The following is a 22542-nucleotide window of genomic DNA, read 5'->3' on the forward strand; positions in this document are numbered from 1 at the left end:
CATCTTTGGATGCTTGTGCTCTCTGCCAGAGACAGGATTTCCACGAGACAGCCAGACCAAGTACTTCCATTTTTTATCCTTTCTGACATAAGCAATTAAGATAGAGGAAGAAGAATTTGTGTGATAAATGAAGATCAACGTCATTGCTCTACAGAGTTTTAAACACCGCAACATATTACCAATACAGCTTGTATCATTGCTTTTCCTCAAATGTTAAGAGAGAGAGGTGGGAGAGAGGGAAAGAGAGGGAGAGAGAGAGAGAGAGAGAGAGAGAGAGAGAGAGAGAGAGAGAGAGAGAGAGAGCATTGGTTGCCATAAAACATTGTCTTAAATTTTTTCCAGTCTTTTATCTTGTGTCGAAATAATTTCTGGGTTTTATTGACAATTTAAAAATGGACAGATAGATGAAGAGTAATGAAGCTTTCCATAAGTTTCTTGCTCCTCCTCCCCCATACTTGCATTTATTGAATTCCAAACTTTGTGCCTGTTGATCATTACCGCTGGAAGGGAAGCTCAATGAAACAGGGGTTTTAGTGTGCTGTCACTGTCTGTCATTGTCTACAGAGTCTAGAAGAATGTGCTGCCTATGGTCAGCATGTCTTGGCATTACTGAATTGAATGGTAGCAGCACAGCTCCCTGGAGTTGACACTTCTCAGTCCAGTTGGTTTTCATAAGTCAAGGATGTTCTGGGCTCACCATGAAATAGACAAAGACTTCACCACAGAGGAGGGACGCCTGCAGCTTTGAGGCCTTGTCTTCCTCTAGCAACATGTCCAAGGTTTTATGGGGTCCTTCATAGGCTGTCCCAAATATTCCTACAGGTTCAGACCCCTGCCTGCCATCACCTTCTTCAGCCTTCCAGTGTTCTTGTAGCTCTCCAGAACAGCCCCCATGTTACCTTCATAATAAACTGTAGCTATATTGAGTCTCTTTTTGAGATCCCTCTTCATCAGCTCCCTCTGCCAGACAAGAAAGGACTTGCTGAGGGATGGAGCGGTGGCCTATTTGTCTCTGGAGCTCTTAAAGCACTCAACACACTGCTTACACATGGAAGCAAGTATACAGAAAGCCCAATGATTGACCCGCAGTGATGTGAATCCCAAAAGTCACCAACCTCGAAGATTATGTAGCACTGTCCTTATCTGATTTACAAAACCAAATGCATACGGAAAATCCATGGAGAGACACAACCCTTGCCAACCCACTACCAAGAAATTTGGTATGCACCTGTATGTTGATACAAAATCCTTTGTTTTGTTAAAGTTTCTGCTAGCATCTGCAGGTGTAGACAACCACTTCTGACCAATGGGTGTAGACCAGTTAATTTTCTGAAGTGATTTAGAGAAATTACCATCTTTGTTCATGTATTTAGATAAATTATTTTCTAATAAAGAGAAAATAGACACTACTGATAATATGATGTTTAAGTGCCACAAAATTAACTTATTTGTTACAATTCTAAAAAAGAAGGAGAAAAATAATTAAAAAACTCAAAGCACTGGTCAGCTACTCATAGGAGAGAAGTTGTAAATAAATTGGAATTCAGACTCAAGAGGAATGGAAGTTGTATTTCCTAGGCCAGGTAGAGAGAGCAGGATGGATTTGTTACATTTTTATATGCAGATATGGTACACACATGATATGGGATATGAAAATATGAGGTATTTTATATGATATATGAAACTATTTCATAATAAAGAAAAGCAATATGCAGCTGGCTTGTAGGGTATATAAAACATGTGCTTCTCATATGAGCATTCCATCATGCCCTAGAGCTTGTGAAGAGACCGGCCCAGTGGGAGGTGCAAAGAGAAAAAGAAGGACCAGTTCCAAGACCACAGGCAATCTGCATCCTTCCACCTCACTTCCACCTAAATGGAAGGATCTGAGCATCAAACATGACCTCAGCATCATCCAGGGCCTCAGTAATGCCTATCCCACTCTTTCTTACTTTCTCCTATGAAGTAAATTTATGCAAAAAGTAAAGAACTTGGATTGTACCTTAGTGGTAGAACAGCTGACTAGAATATGTAAGGTCCTAGTTAAATCACTAGTACCACAAATACATACATGCATGCATACATACATGTTGCTCACACACAAAAAAACCATAAAATATTAATAGGGAAGTTCCCAATGTATTTAGATGGGGAATATATGTTTACATAATCTTTAAAATAAGGGTTTACTTTGTTATCTATAGCTTAGTGAAATTATTGGATAGAGATCACAAAATCATTGGTACCTACCAACTAGTTAAGAACTTAGTAGCATCCAAACCAATTACATCAAAGCTAAGTGGTCTATTCCTTACCTCAAGGACTTACCACGTATTTATGAGAAGAGTATTCAAAATCCTCTTTTCTGGATGCTTGGAGAAATGCAGCAATCACTAGCACCCTACTTGGTAATATTCTACCATAACACTTTTTCCCAGTCTTATTTTAACTTTGTTCTAATCGACATCTCAACCATCTACATCTCAATACCCTTCCCATCCTCTAGTAATCACCTTTCTACTCATTACTGCTCTCAAGTTAACATGTTCAGATACCACAAATGGGCAAGATCAAACAGGATTTGTGTTTCTGAGTCTAACTTCATTAAACATGTTATCCTTCGGCTGCATTCATGCTATTGCAAAGGACAGGGTTTAATTATTTGGGGAGATGAGTGGTATTCAATTTATTGTATCGATCACATTTTCCTTATCTATTGTCTGCTATTGACACCTAGATTGACTCAAAACTCTTAGCTATTTATAAATAGAAGTGCAATGTACATAGCAGTGCTACTATCTATTTGGCATCCTGGTTTCACTTCCAGCAGGACTATTAGGACAGAGAGTAGTTCTAATTTTGGTGTTTGGAGCACATTCATAGTGTTTTCCATAAACTCTAAATTAATTCACCTTTCCCACAACAATTCACATTGTTCTTTTCTCCCCTTCCTCACTAGCATGTGTGTCTTATCTTTTTTACAATTGTCATTCTAATTATTGTTTGCTTTTGACACTATATATACATATATGAGAACAGCTCATTGTACATCATAAATACATAAAATTATCATGTACGTAATAAACAAAGGTTACAACTTTATGATAAAGATGGCAAAGGGGTTTTAAATTAAACAACAAAATGAGACTAGGATCTTACAGTCTTTTTGCTGAAATATTCACTGTACATTATTTCTTCTGAACATTTTATCAATTTTAGATACCTCAGGACCGTGAGTGATGGGGCCTTTGATCATGAATGACAATAAAGTCTAGGGAACCATATAGTGCTTGTTCATCCAAGGACGTAAAGGACTGGTACTTCTATGGCACCTCATGAGACATCAAGGACATCTTCAGAATACCTCATTTGGAAGTAACTTCCCACTTTGTGCATCAGTGTAAGCCTAACAAACAGAGGCTCTCCAGAGGCAGCCCTTCTATATTACAGGAAGTGTTAGTCGGGTATTTGATACAGGTCATTGTGAGACCCAAGAGAAGTTCCCTGTCAGGCTGTGTCTGGTAGAAAAGAACATATAACTTTTAAGAGAATGTAAAATTTTAATAAGGGCTAGACAATAAATAATAATTAACTGCCAAAAGGTGGAAATCACTCATGATATAACAGTATTCCAAATGACCAGACTGCTTCTATGGCTTCCCTAATGTAACATAAGGTCAAATGTGTTCCCATGCCACACACTCTGGGTTAAGTTTTGCTCTCAACTCTTCTATCTTTTCAAGTCTAAGAGTTCCTACTTTGGCACTTTCATCTTTATTATTGCTTCTTCCTGGAACATATTCCCTCCCAATATAGGAACATCCTCACCCCAGTACATGTGACATCTCACTTAAAGGTTCCACTTCAGGAAGACTATCCAACCTACTTTTTCATTTTCCTCTGTAACATACCCAGCAGTACTGGCTTTAGTCTGTGGCTGCCCTTTGGCTCCCTGTCTTCTTGAGTCTCAAGGTCTAGAATGGCATTTGCTGCTCAGCAGATGTCAACTACATTTTCTTAAACAAATAATTTATTTGATATAAGCACAAAGCATTGGGGCTGTTGAAAAAGTAAGACATGTACCACCTGTTGGGATGCTCAATGAAAGAGGAGATTCAAGATGTTTTCTGTAGTGTTGCAGTACTGGGGTCTCGGTGGGAGAAACTAAGGACTGGAAAGAAGGGTGTGGAATTCACAGAAGCTAAGCAAACCCCACAGGAAGCTTTGTTTGAGCATTGGAAGGCCATCTCTGCATTCGGACAAAACAGGTGAAAGATCTCAGAAGATGTTTCTCTCCAAAAATTCTCTAAACACAAATGGGAGATAACCTCTCTTCCATCATTTTCCATCTGTCTTAAACCATTTAACTTTGGATTTTCTGTATGGTTGGTTTGTTGGGTTTTGGTTTTTGGTAATTTTCTCTGTTGGTAGCATAAAATATCTAATACTTAATATGTGCCAGGTACAATCCTTAGAAGTTTACATGTTAACTTACATGATTATTATAAATGATTATGATTATTAGATGAGATGACCCATGTAAAGTATTTATCACATAATGATAGGTTCTCATTAGATGCTGCCACAGCTGATTTTGTTTTGGTTGCTGTTGTTGCTATCATCTTTCTCACAGCAATTCTACCAGGTAGGTATTAAGGTACCACAGTCCCACCTCTTCTTGGAGAATCTGTCCCATGGCCCCTGACTGAAGGCCTGAAACATCACATAATACCGAACCTTACACACACCATAATTTCCTGTGTATGCATATAGATACTAAGAATTTACTGGTAATTTAGGCAAAGTGGAAGACTAAACAACACAACAGCAAAATATATTGTTTATAATAACATACCACAATAAAAAGTTACATGAATGTATTCTTTCTCCCTCAAAAGTTCTTATTTGACTGTATTCACCGCTTCTTTCTTTAACAATACTTAAAGGAAGCAAGTACATTGTGGTGTCTCTTTAGCCTATCCAAATTGTTGAACCACTAACTTTGTGCTTAAGGCCGTGATCAAGTGAAATATGAGATACTGCAATACAGACATGAGGAGCCACAAAAGTCCGTCTGATTACTCAGACTGAAACTAACAATGTTAGTTATACAAAGGGAATGTATACCATGGGTAAATGGGACAAAGGAGAGTTCACATCCTGGATGGAGGGAAGTGGCTAGGGCACAGATTCCTCACACTCTCCTAAAGCTTGCAAGTTAAAGTCGCTAAGTACCATGTATCTGGATTTTCCATTTAATATTTGCAAATGTAGTAGGTTGTGGGTAACTGAGACGGCAGATAAGGAAAGGCTACTGTATTATTTAGTACATTTTCACAGATAAGAATATAAAGCCTAGAAAGGATTAGTCTAATCATTTTCACAGCTCAATTTTAAACCTGTACCAACATCACAGTCCATCATCCACTACAGAATATATCCTTAACTACCAGGTTTTTATAAGAGTTGGGTACCTCCATCTGGACAAATATTTATGTATTGTAAGTAGCCACACTATTGACAGGCTAGACACTCTGTCTCCCGAAGCTTGGTGCATATGAAAGGATCTATGATGCTCTGATTTCACATCGCTGTTACAGTGTCTAGAAGCCCAGTCCTTCCCCACATCATTGACTGCCCCTGCTTTCCATCTCTTCTTCCTTTAATCAGTGCTGTGAGGAGAAAACTGAGGGCTTTGAAGTCTGTGCATAAAGGAAGAGTGTGAACCATAGTGACAGTACCAAAGTGCAACAGGCATGAGGATCAGGCCACCATGACACCTTATGTGAAAGAAGAGAGATTTGTATCTGGTGACTCCTAGCATGTGGTGTTTCAGTCAGCCCAGCCTCCATGTATGGGCTTTGGAGCTCAACACCTACTAATAATTGTATGCTAATGTTAAGGAGTGAATAGGCTACCTTTTAATACTAATGGTAACCACAGGGACAGGGAAATGCTATTCTGAATGCTTAATAAAGTTGTTGCAAATGCTCTAAGGGTACAATGTTCAATTTTCAGATGTGAATAGAAATGAACAAAGAGTGGTGGTAAATAAACAAACAAACAAACACCAACAACACTTCCTCACAATCCACTCTTTGTAGGTTTAAGCACTGAATAGATATAAAATATGTAGTAAATAGTTTTTCTGAAAAGCTCAAGAGGCCTAACCCACCTCTGATTTCTATGAGCCTATTAATACCAAATGTACATCTTCTTAAACATATAGGTGCATTTACACATAGTCATAAAATTCCAGCTTAATTTACAATGTCTTGGAAATGGCAACAGGTAGGGTCTAAAATTGAATATTATGCATATCATAAATACTTATAAGGTTTATATATAATATCAGAAGAAAATACCAGAAACCCATGAAGGATGACATTTCAGTAGTAGACACTAATTAGACCCTCATGGCTAGGGATGGCAAGGGGAGTCCTCAGGTACAGCCTGTCACAAAACAATACTCTGATAGCCAGGACCACATCTTCAGGGTGGCTCTTGACACAGAGAGTAGAAATGACACAGGGCTGGGGATGTCTGTTTATTCGGGATTTGTATTTATTTCACATTTCCTAATACTCAGGCCCTTATTTCCATGCTCCTGAATTTCTATGTGGTGAAAGTTCTGACATATATACAAGACCTCCATATCCTTCTTTTTAAAAACAAAGTGTACTTTAACTGATGCATATCAACATATAAACTATATTTGCTAATAAGAAACCATGTAATAATTTGATATGTGAATAGATTATATATGTTAAATCAGGATTACCATATCTATTTCCTTTCATATCATCTCTTTATATTGAAAATGTTTTAAATTCTTTCTTTTAGAATCATCCTAACTTGTAATTGCATAGGTCAGCCTTGAACTCGCTCTGTTGCCCAGCTGGGCAGGCATATGGTCCTTCTGTTTCAGCCTCCTAAGTATCTAGGATCCCAAGCCCATGATATAAGCCACAGCCTAGAACTGCTGGTTCTTGTCTAACTGTTACCTCTATGGTCACTGTCCATTCCTTCTTCAGTTTATAGCTTTTGTCACCAACTCTCTGCTCTCCCTTGATAAGGTCATTAAGCTTCTGAGTCACTCAATCTAGCATGTTCCTCTGAGGACTTTTGGGGCACTTGTCCACCATGTATAGTTCTCCTCAACTTGCATGTCCTTTACACACACCCAGTGATCTGTCCCCATATTTCATTTTACTTTCTGTCAATTCTTTCCCCCACATGACTTATTTGTTTGTTTACTTGATAACTGGCCCCTGGTGTACATATGAGTCATTTGGGGGTATTATAGGGAGACTACCCTTTTGCCAGGCACTCAAGTGAGTGACTCTATTAACCTGTAGGAAGGACACCTAAACCAAATTTCTGTGCCTAATGCTTACTTGGGAAAGATGTATTTTTCCAATACACACAGTAGCAGCCCAGTGCTCTCTTGTCACTAGGACTTTCTCTGATACCTGAGGCAGTCACATAAGTGGTAAAATAGGAACCATGGAGGACAGAGCTGCTGGTAGAGGTATCTGGATACATTCTGAAAGTTTCCATCCATCCTGTATTGTAAGCAGGGAGCTGTGCAGCTTACTGAGCTACAAAAACTAGACCTTGAAATCCTGAAATAAGATGAGATATTGAGTTGCAGTTTCCACATTTCCTCCTCTTTGAAGCTCTCCCACCAGAATCTTGCTTTATGTACTCCTGTCATGATTTTGCCTTATGTCCTCTCACCATGACCTCTCCTAATGCCTTCCCACCATGACCTCTCCTTATGACCTCTCTTCATGACTTTGCCTTGTGTCCTTCTACCACAACCTCACTGCCTTTGCCCATGTTTCTTTTCTCCTCTATACAGATTCCCATGTGAATAGGCCAAACCCTGCACCAACATACTCTTCCATAGTCTGACTCCTGACAGCAGCTTTGCCTCCTTTCTCATCAATATTTTTAAGAACAAGCCTACAAACCATCCATCAGTCCCTTTGAGGGGTGTCAGTGAAAACACCAGGAGCTACAATTCCTTCAGCACAAAGGGTTACTCTAAATAAGAGACTCCAGCCACTAATGAGCCATTTGTCATCTGAGAGGCATTTTCACTAATTGCAGTATCTCAGTTATAGCCATCATGGATATGTGTTAATTTGCTTCAAGGTAAAACTTTTCTTTGTCACTGGTTTTCACAGACTTGCAGAGTAAAGGAGACATTTTACTTGGTTCAGAGATATAAAGCGTCAAGGAATTGAAAATCAAACATTTGAGGCTTCAGTTTGAAAAGGCCATGGGTCTGGCTTTTCAGACATGTTTAAAAAATCACCAAAAGGTTTGCTGGAAAAGATTAATAAGTTCATAAGCTTGAAATAAAAATGTGTGCATATCTCTATACCATTAAAATGAAAAATATGGATTGCTTAGTAACTGTGGAGCACTGATTTAGATATAGATAGTTATGCCAACAAATAATCTCTATAGCTCAGACCCAGGCAGAAGCCCATTGTTCCCTTGTGCAGTAATCTAGTGAGGTTTTGGGTCAGCTGGTAGGGTGGGGCAGGAACTCTTTTTCTGCAGTTGTTCAGGGACCTTTCTGATGGAGCATCTGCCACAGAGGATATGGTTTCCAAGGTAATTTTGGGCATCAGCAGCCAGATGGTATCAGGAGAAACAGCACAATGTAGTTCACAGGGGAGAGTCTAATGGCCAATCCGCTTATAGCTATTGCTTACACTCATTAGGTCACATGATCAACCTAAGAAAGACATGAAAATACAGCCATGGATTGTGTTGATGGACAAGAAGAAAAAATATATATTTTAGACACTAGAAGTCTTTTTTTTTTCGAGACAGGATTTCTCTGTGGCTTTGGAGGCTGTCCTGGAACTAGCTCTTGTAGACCAGGCTGGTCTCAAACTCACAGAGATCCTCTGCCTGTGCCTCTGCCTCTGCCTCCCGAATGCTGGAATTAAAGGTGTGAGCCACCACCGCTCGGCTCTAGAAGTCTTTTTTAAGAAAAAAAAAGTAGTGAAACAAGCAGGATGGGACGTGCCTGCCTTGCTATTCCAGCAGGGAGCTGAGGTCTAGGAGAACTGATTTTCTTAGCAGCATCTCATGGTGAGTTGTGACAGAGCCAAGGTCCACCCAAAGCCCAGGTCTCCTTGTCCCTGAGGAACCAGTCAGTCCCAAAGTGATGAATTTCACATAGATTTTCCAGAAGCAATTGCACCACCAAGATGATATGCAGTTAGACTGCGGCAGTGTCTGATCCTGCCCAATCCTCTGTGCCCTCTGCCTTCTGCAGATGGATGGCATGCAAGTATATGAGTCTGTCCAGAGACAGTTCACACTAGGCATTGCCGGTGTACTGTACCGACTGTATCAGCCACAGAGAGTGCCACCCATTGTTCTGAGTACTTCACACTGTATTGGTGTCTTGGTGCAACTATTACTAGATCCCTTAAATGATGGCAAACTGAGTCACAGCTTAGTGAGTTAGTATCCCAGAGATCATAGACCTGGGTGGCTGAGCCAGGATTTGAACCTGGGAAAGCTTTTGTGTCTATCCCCTGCTGTATCCTCCACAGCCCCAGGCAGCAGTTATTTAAGAAAGCAGGCTTGCCAGGCAGGTGGTGCAGGTCTTTATTTCCAGCACTCAGGAGGCAGAGGCAGGTGAATCTCTGAGTTAGAGTCCAACATGATCTACAGAGTGAGTTTCAGGGCTGCCAGGACTACACAGAGAAATGATGCCTGAAACTAAAATAATGGGCACTAAATACTTGGTTAAATTCCAGGCTCACAGTTTGCCTTCCTTCTCCATGCCACTTCCTTGTCCCCCTTCCATTTTTGTAGGCCTCAGGCTAGAAAATAATCCTTATTTCCCAGCATTTATTAGATTTTCTATAAAACTCCTTGTAAAAGTGGATATTTAGGGCCCTTTAGATTCCACACATCCTGGCTTTATGAAGTGTGTCCCATTTCCCACTGCCCAGGAAATTTCTTTCTCAACATCGCATTCCACTCTGTGACCTAGAAGCAAATCCAACAGCATCACCCACCTGTATATGAACAGTTTAGTAACACCTAAGCCCATGAAAGTACAGACTTGCCTCTTCTTAGAAAAAGACAAACAAAATTTTCACTGTTAATAGCCTACTATTACTCCTAATAAATGTTTCATTCACTCTACGAATATCCTTTAATATATTTTCTGTCCCAGCAGTAATTCAGTCACTATGAATGAGAGCAATAAACTCACTGGCCTGGTGGATCTTACATTTTAGGGAAAGAGACAATAAACAAGTAACAGATAAACAAATAACAGGTCTCTCTTAAGGCTATGAAGAAAATTCCAGATACAGAAGGGAGCAGAACGAGGAGGGACTGGAAATAGCTATTGCAGACAGTGTTGCCTGGAGGATGTGTCACTGGAAAGGACACGCAACTTCCGGGAGGGCTGTGGTCACACATTTCCACAGCAGGTCCTAGCAGAGAGAGCAGACTTGGATCCCAGAACAAGAGAAGCTCAGTATGCCACTGTCCTGGGGAGGCAGCAAAGATGGGCTCCCGGTGATTCAAATGCTCTCACAGTACCAAGGTGTTTGCATTTCATTCCAAGGATAATTGGACCAAAGCAGGGTTCGAAATACAGTCATGCAACATAATTTATGTTCTCAAAATGATGAGCAAGAGGCTTCTAACTGGGCAAGGGCTCTTTAATAACACAAGCAGATAAGAGCTGGAGAGATGGCTCAGTGGATAAGAGCCACTTGGCTATTCTTCTAAGGACCCAAGTTGGATTCCCAGAACCCACAAGGCAGCTCACAACTGTCTGTAACTCCAGCTCCAGAGGATCCAATACCTCTTCTGGCTTCCTCAGACACAGCAGGCATGTGGTACACATAGATAAGTACATGAAAAACATCCATATACATAAAATAAAAACAGATAAATATCTTTTAAAAAGAGGAGCAAAACCAAAAATCAGAGGCAATGTTACCAAATACCTTAGTAGTAAGGATGTTGACTATGATCTGGGGGTTCATTCAAATGGTGAAATATGGTCTGATTCAGGAAATCATTAAAAGTGAAGATAAGCTGAGTTTGGCAACTCAGCATATTAAACACAGCATAAGACAGGAAAATAAAATAAAATAGCTGCTAGGTTTCTGGCCCGAACAACTAGATGACAGATAAGCACTTAGTGTTGACAGTTCCCAGGACTGGGACTGATGGAGAGCAGGCAGTTAGTGAAAGTTGGGGATGAGTTGAGTGGGGAATGGGTGCTGATCAAGAGCATGAGGGAGGCATACAATCTCAATGTCTCTTAAAAGGGGAATCCGCTGGTTCATAGTGGGACAGTGTAGTTAGTTCAGAGGGAAGGGTGTGGTCAGGATGGGGAGTGATTGGCTGTAGCTGGAAGGGAAGTGGTCCATATGGCTTTGTGGTATCTGTTTTGTCACCACTGCAAGTTTTGAGGAAGATGAGCAGAAAAAAAAAACAAAAACAAAAACAGAAGCCACAGTGAGCATCAAAAAAGGCATTTATTCATCTTTCAGGTCCCATCACAAAAGTAGGACATGGAGGGAAAAGTAGGCATGAGATGAATTGAGGGGTAGAAATATTCCAAAAAAGCTACTTTCCACCCAAAATAGGGGGTGTGAGAGTATCAAAGAAAATACTGAGGGTGGCAGATTTTGCTTATGGCAGATCATGAAGCCCACAAAGTAGAAAGGTTTGTGGGATTAGAAATAGGCATGCACCAGTCTTCAAGTTTCAGATATAGAAGAGTACCATGGTAAGAATCTGGAGGTGACAAGTGGCTGGCTCATGGTTGAGAGCTTTTATCATAATATAACCAAACGCAGAAATGACTTCATTCTGGTGGTCTTTAAGAGAGAGGGAGCCCACTCTGACTGCTATTACTTAACAAAGGCCTTTCTTTACAGTGCTGTAGGGCTGTCATAATGGAGAAGCAAACCAAAAGTTACAATCAGTACGAATTATAGTCTCACACTTCTGGAGGCTGGAAGCCTGAGACCCTGAGAGTGACAAGGCTACATCACTTGGAAACTCACATGCAAGATTCTTCATGGTCTGTTCTCACCCTTTATTACTAATTCTGTAGAATTCCTTGTCTTCAAAGTATATCACCCCAACCTCTGTCTTCTCCATCACATAACATTCTTTGTTTGTGTCCTTTATATCTCTGTGTTATCATTTCATGTGTGTACTGGATGTATTGGCTCAGGGGACCATTTGACAGTAGTATAACTTCTTCTTGGTTCATCACAGATGAAGCATCCCTTAGTCCAAAAGTTCAAAGAACCACCAATTCTTACTCTATAAGCACCAGCATAATAGAAGCAGAAAACTCCATACCAAGAACATAGTGTCTTCCACAAAATTATTTTAAATACTATATAAAATTACTTCCAGGATATGTACACAGGACATATGTGAAACGTATAAGAAATTCCTATGAACAGGATGATTATCCTCATCCCCAAGCCAACTCATCATGTGATTGTATAATTAAAAAAACAAACAAGCACATTATTAAAAATACAAATCTTAAATATAAGTCTCAGGCATCTTGGATAAAGAATATTCAAGCCTATTTCCAAATATGATCATATATAAGGTACAAGAAACATTTATTTCTTTATTTTCTAGTTTGTTTGTTTTGGTGGGCAGAGAGGCATTGCTCTCCTTACAGCCCCATAGTACTCCTTATTATAGTGGCCACTTACAATAGCAACAGCACTCAATTAGAAATAATTCGCATTTATTTCCTTTCTTACATGTAAGTTCTGGTATGACTACAATCGTTTTAGATTGATCTCTCCTGATGGGTAAATTTGTGAAAAGATGATTTTTTCTGAGTATGAGAGCATTTTTTCACTCATCTATTACATTATGGTTTGTCTAAAATCCAGAGAAGATAAGAAATTACTTTCATACAAACACATCTTCCTTTGCCTCCATGGGGCCAACAAAGCTTTGTCTGAAGGTTGATTTCAGTTTTATGATTTTCTATCAGTATGTTGGTTGATGCTGTTTTCATTAAAATTCTATTATTTTTTTAAATCCATCATCAAGTTCTAAGATTAATTCATATGTTCATTTTACAAGACAAAGCTCACCCCCAAAAGCTTTCTAAGCCAAAACATTTCACTCTGACAAGACAGAAAATTGGCCAAACACTCCAAAACAAATCTAAACAACTCAGCCATGTGAATGAATGATTTTTGACAAACAGATCATAAATGATGGAAGCTGTAATTCATAATAGCTCTTTACATTTAAACTAATTTACATCTTTTGCCACTGGCTTTGGAAGAAAGGGCTTTCTTGATCCCATTGGTGAATTCCAAGATCATTTTTAAATAGTAGGAGCATCCCAGACTTTTCTCCACCCTAAAGAAAATGACCAAATGCAGGTTTATATCTCCACCATGAAAGCTCTGGGCCTGCCTTCCAATTACAAGGAGGTATCAGAGGCAGCCAAAAGAACTTCTGACACTGTTGAAGATCTACATACCAGAAGATCCCCTGCTACATGGCATCCCACCCCATCTTACTGCCCTTCTCCATCATATTATCAAAGAGACCAATCATCCAAGGACAGAGGTCCACCCAGCCTGAATCTGTCCATGAATTTCTGATAACCTACTTCATAAAACATTCTAGACCACTTTGTTTAGTGAGAAATTCATCTTCAGAACCATGAACTGTCACAACTTGCTATGCAACAATCTTGTTAGGAAAAATGAAGGAATACCTTTCTTCTCACTTCCTTTCAAAAATAAAAGTCTCAAGAAATGATGGGAACCTAAGAAGATTCATAGATCAAAGCAAAGGTGTTTGAGAAATCATGCACACACACACACACACACACACACACACACACACACACACACACAACTACAGATGATTATGAGTGGACAATGCAGGATTTATAATTTTATAACAATTTAGAAGTAAATAAAGTAAATCTATCGTCGAAGTGTAGTGACATGAATATTGGAGTTACAGTGGTTTATAACAAGAATAGGATAAAATGTATGGATGTTATACACACACACACACACACACACACACACACACACACACACATATATATATATATATATATATATATATATATATATAAAATAGATTACATTAAAGGTTGTGCAGTGTGGGATCCTTTTTTTCCTCTCGGCCTTGGTCATCAGTCCAAGTGGGCAAAGGGGCAGAAGCTCTGTATGTTGCCCATGAGCATGAATAGAGATAGCCCTCCAGGACACTGTTTTTGGTGAAAGGTCAACTTTATTCCAGAGTATAAGGAATGTATAGGGTTGGAGATCCTGGGGACAAGCCCTAATTTGCATTAAGTGGCACACTCCTATCACAAGGCTTTGTATGTGGCAATAGGTTCCTATAGCAGAGCTCCTAGCACAAGTCTTTTTAGAAGGAATCTATGCCAAGGGTCAAGCTAAAGACAAAGAATCAAGCTTAGAGACAGCTTTCAGGTAAGGTTAGTCCTCCAGGCCCAGGGCCATTCTCCAGATAAAGGCAGGTATAGGCAGGAAGTTCTGTTGGGGAGGGAAGAAGTCCCATGTTGCCAAGCCCTGAAGATAAGCTGCCAGACCATGGGGAAACTGCAAGTTTTTCCAATCAGCAAAAAAATTCCAACAATGCATTTCTTTATTTTCACCCAAATCAACACCATGGAGTGTCTAGCAACCATTCTCTTCAAACAAAGAGATGAATTATTTTTGTCTGTAATCCTAAAATCACACTGATAAGATGCTTACACCAGGATGATGCTTGCTTAAGTTCCTGATTCCAAGTTCAGTTTCCTTCTAATGCACTCCTCTGCCCCCTAGTACATGCCTGGTGGAGTATAAGTTGGTTAGTATTCTGTGTCAGAGACCTTTGTCTCCACCAGCTGTCATTCAATTAGACTTCTCTTTTACCTCCTCTTGTTGTGCACATGAAAAATCTGAAAATGCTTCTTAAATCCAATAAAATTTTTATGTTATAAAAACAGTTTTAGACCACCTATATGCATTTCTACATGCAGACAGATAAATATGGTATTGATGGCATTGTCTACTGATTTTCCTGGTCATCAATTATACGATGGAAATTCACAAACTTTCCTGTTCCTTGGGAAGTGAAATTACTTTAGTGGAATGTTCAGCCCTAAAGAGTAGATACATGTCAACATCGATTAGTTTTATGCTTTTTCAATACACTAGAAGAAATGTGAATGGTCCTGTTCCACATATAAGAGAAACAAACAAAATGGTAGAGCCAGGCCCTTCCCATTGGACCTCAACCACCTAACATTCAGTTGCACTGGCTTGTGGCATCCTTATAGAATTGAGTCTACCTGGAATTGTTTGGTGTCCCACTTTGGGAAAGTGCTCAGAGATATTTGAGGAATTGTGACCTCTGTGTGAGAAGCCAAGACTGCTGATGTCTGAAGCAAAGGATTAATGGTAGAACCTAGGGTAAAGTTTCCTCTGAATGAAACAAGTCAGCCCTGTGATTCTGAGAAGGATCCTACTAAGACAGAATAGGTGTCTGTGTGTTTGTGCTACATGCCACATAAATCCCTCACACTCCCTGGACCTATGGCCAAAGCTCATCAAGAATGGAGCTGAGCTATGTGTGACACAAGGGAGAGCAAACAAGTTCCCTAGGTCCTTGGTAGCAGAGGAACTTGGATAGAAGAAAAGAGAGATAAGATGAGGCCAGCTCTCCAGCCTAAAGAGAAAGGGCCTAAAAGCCAGGCCCAGGTGTCTACTATCTGATCCTGTGGTCTGGAGGAAATGCTCCCTTTTGTTTCTCAGTCTATAAAATCAGAATAAGAACTGTATCTCCTGTGATTTGGATGAGAAAATCCTCAGAACAAGGCTTAACAGAGAGGAAACAGGCATGTGTGGCACTGAGTCTGAACCTTAGTGTAATAACACATGCTTTGGTCCAAAGAAAGCAGAGTTAGGTGAGAACCAAGAATGTGGTGACAAATGGCAGCCAATTGAATCAGAGCATGCCTAGTAGGTCTGCAGAATGGTTTGGTATTTAGTGGGCAAATCCCCCCTTCCTTTAGGCACATACAGGCTACTGAGCTCATAGCCGAGGAATGGAGCTGATGCTGGATGCCACCTTTCTCACCTTGGAGCAAGTCTGATTGTCATTGCCCCCCTTACACTTAAAACTATGTGGCTGAACTTCATGGTCTGTAATCTTTCCAAACTTCATTGTGTGGGCCTAACAGGGAAAGAATAACAATTGCTGAAGCACACCTCTGAGGAAAGGAAGGGGTACCAGGAAACTGTGTTGTCCCTCTGCATGCAGTTTTGGGTTCCAGTAAGAACTGGCACACTCCCACCGCTTCTGTCCCATAGTTGCTGGAATTTTCATGATTCCCATTTTGCTTTCTGACTCCTTAATGAACCTCCCTGCACAGGCCCATCTGCCCATGCTGCTCAGAGCCACAGTCCACAGGATGAATGCTGACCAGCCCCTGAGGGGAGCTCAGTCAGCAACTGTGACGGGAGGCACAGAAACAAGCCCAGTGCATGCTTCTGGATGGCATTGCTATAGGGAAGGAGTGATGCCATAAGCAGGGACCAATAGTTCCACCACGGAGACAACTGCTACCAGGGGACTCTAAAAATAGAAGATAGGAAGGAGATGCTTTTCTGCCCCCCTCCTCATCTTAAGTAGACTACTTTCTCTGAAGTACACATGACATGTCATTAAGAACATTTCTTCAAAATTGGGTAGTAAAATGACCTGCCAGAGAAGGAAGCACACAGCTAGCAAATAAGGAGCAAACTCCCAACACAGCCCATCTGTGTGGAACTCAGGAAGACACCAGGTCAATAAATAACATGTGTTTGGAATCTGCACACAGCACCTTGTCTGAAACTGCCCCACACCACACATTACCAGGGCAGCTATAAAGCTGCATCAAAGACATCCCAGGGCAAGGACAATACAAGATGGCAAGGTAAAGAGAGACATTCAAGGGGAGAAGGGAGTAAACTTCAAACACACATTTCTTCACTCATCCCTACAGTTTGTGTTTTGGTCACTTCCGGTAGAAGAGACGCTGGGGAGTGAATATGCTGAATAAGCCAGAGGGTGTACACCTATCCCAGGGAATTCACTGTCCAGGTGAGAAAGGCAGACCGCATGGTAACTAAACACATGAATGGGATGGCTTCAAGCAGGGATGAGTGCTCCTGAGAAGCACCCACTGTGAGAAGCTGATATTGACTGGTATAAGTGGTAAGAGGCCTAAATTGATTTGGGTGTCAGCAAAGGCTTCAGTTGGGGTATTTCATCTGTACTTGGGTCCAAACCAGAAATAACTATGGCTGCAGCAATCTGGATAGTGTTGTTCCTAGTAGGAGGGATGACCAAAAGTAAGCTCCATGGGTCAAGTCATGTGCTTAAAAATTGTGAATAAAACCCAAAGAAGGTACAGTTTTACCTTCCAAGGCCCTCAGAGTATCTTCAAGGACTAACAGACCCATAAAGAACCCAATTTCCTAAATCTGGAAGGAGATTCTCTAGATCTACCCCAATCTTCTGTGTTACATTGGAGTTGCTATATCGAAACTCAGCCTTGATCATGCACATTAACTTAGACAATTTATTTTTACCTTGTCCAAGAAAAACAACATGGTTCAGTCACTGTACTTCTAGACACAAGACAGAGAAGAGATTCAGCCTCTGACTTGCTCCGCACCCTGGAAATAATTCACTTTTGTAGTGGCTGCTTTCTTTGTGGAATGCCTGAACCAGGTTTCTCCCTAGGCAGAAATCACTGAATGACATCCTGATGTTTAGTGAAGGTCTGCACCTGGGCTTCATCTGCCCAGTAACCATCTCAGTTTCTGAGCTGCTTGATATTGCCTCTACACTGTTTGTTTGCTTGCTTTTCAAGACAGGGTTTCTCTGTGTAGCCCTGGATATCCTTGAATTCTCTGTAGACCAAGCTGGCCTAAAACTAAGAGATCTACCTGCCTCTGCCTCCCCAGTGCTGGGATTAAAGGCATGTGCCACCACTGCCTCTACTTTCTAATACTACTAGTTCTATGTCCTAACCACTGAAAGCCTACTTCCATCAGAGGGCACTCCGCTCAGACCCACCCAGCTTGTCACCCTAGCCCTATGTGTTAATCTTGATTGTCTTCTTCACAGGCTAGCTTTGGAGGTTACAGCCAGGTCTTCTGAGAGCCAAGTTCAGGCCTCCATCTTTTTCGACATACTTCAGCACCTGGCTTGATGCCCTTCCTGAAGGAACCATGCAATACATCTTTGTTCTTTGATCATTGCTAAGTTATAAATTAAAGTGATAGAAAAATAGGATAAGGAGCAAAAGAGAGTTTTGTTTTGTCTTCATATTGTCCAGGGCACTGGTGAAGTTAAAAGGTGTGATCATTGCTCTCCCAGAATGAGCTCAGCCCAATTAGAAAGGCAATTAAACTACAGTACAAAAGAGGAAAGGATGGCAGACATTAAACACCACTGGGGAAGTAGGGAGACAGAATTCTTGGGCCCTGATAAATCTTGGGAAATCTTGATGTCCGAGATCTACTTAAATCACTCTGAAACAACATTCTACCTCTGTCACTTGCTACTGGTGTGAGTTCAAATAAATGCAGCCCTTTGAGTCTCAACGCCTTCATCTGTAGAATGAGAGATAACCTAATGAATCTCAGAGAGTGAAGGGATTAACTGTTACTCTGAACATTTAGTTCATAGTACCATACAGTGGCTGATCAATAAATGATACTACAATTCAATGTATTAACATCAAGTACTGGTGCCTCCTGCTAGCCCCACTTCAAAACTTCCTATCTATTACACCTTCATCAAGTAATGTTTTGGTTTTTTGTTTGTTTGTTTTTTTGTTTTTCTGTGAGATGAGGGGCTATAGTAGGGATCCAACCAGGGATTCATATGAGCTAAGCAAGCACTCTATCAATTGAGCCATATCCCCAGGCCCAAGTGAGGATAATTCTTCATGCCAATGCCTCAGTTTTCCCATCTGTAAAATGTGATAATAATAGCAACTACATAATAATTATTATTAGAATTCACTTACAATGTTGGAGGTTGAGATATTATATACAGCACTTTGGTATTCCCTGATGCACTGTGACAACTCAACAAGCCAGGACTATATAGTTACGCATTCTGTGTCATGTGATCTCACCATTCATAAAAAAAAAAAAAAAAAAACATCAAAGGGAGAGCAGAAACAGTGGGAGACTGCAAATGCCTGAAACTCTGTACACCATTGTTTCCCAATAGCTCCACAAAGATCATCTCAGATAATCAGAGAAAGTAAAATAAACTTTCAAGGTTTCTTCAAAGTAGAATTTATCACTGAAACACTTAATCTTTAGGGACTACAAAAGATCTCAAAGATGATACTGGTGAGAACAAAGCAGAATAAAAGGAAACTAGAGCAGAAAGTCCTCTGCTGGTCATGAAGGGAACTGCAGTCTTACTGCAAGGACACCTGGGTGGCCTTCCATGTTAGCAGAGGTGCTTCAGCCTCCCTACTTGTTGATAGGCAAGGGAAGAAACCAGTTCCATTTCGTGTACAATTTAAAAGAAACAACAATAGAATCATGAACCATTAGATGGTTGCAACTTATAAACAAGTGAGATGCAAATTTAGCAATTTTTGTATAAACAAAATAATGCAACCTAAAATCACTACATGCGACTTTCCAAGACAGAACAAGAAAAGGCAGGGAAAGTGTCTAAGAATTCAGCGCTTCCACTCCCAAAAGTTCACCCTCAACAAGGAAGCCCTTCCATGGTCGAGGGCAATACAATCTGAGAAGAATGAGGAAACACCCAAGGGGGCATGGGTGGCACACATACAGCTTGCCTGTTACACCTGGTGCCAGTTCTGACCACAAATCATGGCCATGGCCAATGCCTTGTATCGTTCACACCCTGGTTCATCTAATCCCTAGCTTTTAAGGTTCCAAACACTGAAAGGGCCACCCTCCTGAATGTTACAAAGACATGAAGCCCTTTGTGGCTGACACAGTATAGCAGGGGACTGGATGGAGCTTTTATGCAAGGTTAGGTTGTGACCAATCCTGAGGTACACAGGCACAGCCATGCCATATCTTCCTACTTCCTTCTGTATTCAAACAAGACCTCTGTGTGGAGAGTCTGTGTGAAAATGCAAACTAACATTGGGATCTGAAAGAGACTAAGGTGAGGGTGAAAAGTGAGAGCAAAGGAGCCAATACACAATAATGTCTGTTAGAAAAAAGTGTCAGGCCCTGGCACCTGCTAGATGCAGCAATTCTCTGAAAAAGCCAGAATCTCCTAAGCCACAGGGCTATTGCCTTCCTGGGATGACATTTTGGGCCACTCTAACCCCCTTGTGTGAATGTGAGAGTCACTGTCAAGACCTATTGTCTACTTATATCTTCAAACCCCTAGGGCACTCACTAGCTTCTTTTCTCTCTTCTGAGTGTGTTTGGGGGGGATCTATTTGTATCTAAATTAATCCCCATACATAGTATCTCTATTTTGCCCCTGGGGGTCTGCTTCCTGTAGCCAAGGGTCAGGGTCAAAGAAGCCATCTAGAGAGCACTAAATTTTCTTGACTACATTGTTTTAGAGGTTTGGGATTCTTTTTCTATTGAAATGGTCTGAAATCTGCATAGTTACAAATCCTATGAAGTCCCTACATAAAGCAAACACCCAGTCATTTCAGAGAGGGGGCAACTGGGCAGTTTAGCTTAACCTGAAATATTCCCTGAAGAGTTCATTCATGTATCATTGAACGACCAGGAGTTCATTGGAGCTATGATGGTTAGGTCTCCAAAGACAAAGGATCTTGGGATGTTTGCAGTCTTGCGTGGCTCCTTAAATCACATGTGTTTTTGACAATGCCCTCACAATTCAACTCTGTATTGCCAGCACTCCCTCCCCAACACTTTCTGTCCTGTAGGTATCATGCATACAGCTCAGTCTCAGAACACAATGGGTCCAACACATCTGGCACCAAAGCCAAGGTTAATTTCCCAAAAATCTCCATGTCAGGGGATAAAAATAGTGTCCTGTCTCCTATGGTCAGTTCAATGGACCAGTTTTGAAAACTTTATTAAAGAGGACACATTAAGGCAAAGGGAGGTGCGAAGGATTTTTGGTCTCTTAAAAATTCCAGAGAGGAAAATCTCCTATTAAAATCATCCAGAGTGTAGCCCTCCTGTGAGAGGTGTGGTTTTATCAACGCTAGTGAGGGAGTCAGTGCTTTAATAGCAAGGTAACAAGAGAGACAGTCTTGCCCCACTTAACACAAAACGTAGCCAAGATTCTTCTCCTCCTTCCCAGGTCTTGCAATCCTCAGTCCTAGAAATCATCCCTGACCCTACACAACACTAAAGTCTAGGGTTTTTTTTTTGGGGGGGGTGCCAAGTTTTGCACATACTGATTTGGTAGATAGAACAAATAGAACATAGCTCACTCCTGTCAATGGCATTTTACACAGATAAATCAGAGGGCATGGTGCTAGCATCCAAAGGCCATGTTCAGACAGGAGACCTCATCTGCCTCTGCCCACCATCTCATGGAATCCAGACATCCCAGAAAAACATTGTTAAAACCAGGCTCAGGAAAAGAGGTTTTGTGGAATCCGGTCCCTGGTGGCAACTGCCAGTGGCACGGGTAGAGTGGGGGCATCCCCACCAAACCATGTCCCTGCTTTGGGACTCATTAACTTCAGAGAGATCATCCATGCTGAGTCTCAGGCAAGTCCCAGGTCACCATAGCCATCAGGCTCAGGAACAGGCAGTATCAGGACCACTGACCTCAAAGTGAGACAGCTATCCCTCACCTTTAACAAACCCCTGAGTCTAAGAAGCTAGGTTTGGGAAACGCAGATCTCCCCTGGCACTGCTCTGTGATTGCCACATTCCTTGGCAGAGCAGCCAGCTCATTCAAGAATTGTGCAGCGCAGGGAACTAGCGACCTCTCCACTAGCCCTGGCTTGCTCCAGTGCACACACCCGCACCCCCTACCCCTGTCCCCTCAGCCCAAACAAATCATTATTTCGTAGAATGGCAGTTCCCTACCTGAGGGTGGCGCTCTCCCCCTGCCTGACCGTCACGTTGTCCATAGCTTTGGGAAAGGTGGCATCTCCGCTGCGCACCGGCACTCCTGTGGGTACAAGGAACAGCAGCCTGAGAGACACGACCACGAGGCACTTCCAGGGCAGGAACAGGTACCCACAGACCCCCATTCTCGAAAGCCACAACTTCCCAGAACTCCGGCAGCGGCACGCACACGCCCCCCGGGCGAGCACAGGAAGTGGGTGGGGTGGGGAGTGAGCGCGGGGACCCTGCGATGAACTAGCTGCGACCGCGAGTTGCACTGGGAGGTGGAAAGCGCGCAGACTCCTCCAAGTCTAATATTCCTCCCTCAAATCCAGCCTCAGCTCGCCAGCCTCCAAGAACCAGTTTCCACCGCACACATCCGAGGCAGACTTTCTCCGTGCTG

General features: G+C 41.5%; 1 protein-coding gene across 4 annotated transcripts in view; it reads right to left on the minus strand.

Annotated features, from left to right (window-relative positions):
* Window positions 1-22285, minus strand: part of Ntm (neurotrimin) — a 407355-nt gene extending 385070 nt beyond the window's left edge. For all 4 annotated transcript variants that reach the window (XM_027411728.2, XM_027411727.2, XM_027411726.2 and 1 more), the window contains exon 1: window positions 22119-22285. In XM_027411728.2, the coding sequence (XP_027267529.1) occupies window positions 22119-22285 (167 nt within the window). The remainder of the gene's footprint in view (window positions 1-22118) is intronic.
* Window positions 22286-22542: the final 257 nt, after the last annotated feature.

The sequence above is a fragment of the Cricetulus griseus genome, chromosome 4, assembly GCF_003668045.3.
Source record: "Cricetulus griseus strain 17A/GY chromosome 4, alternate assembly CriGri-PICRH-1.0, whole genome shotgun sequence".
NCBI classification, from domain to species: domain Eukaryota; kingdom Metazoa; phylum Chordata; class Mammalia; order Rodentia; family Cricetidae; genus Cricetulus; species Cricetulus griseus.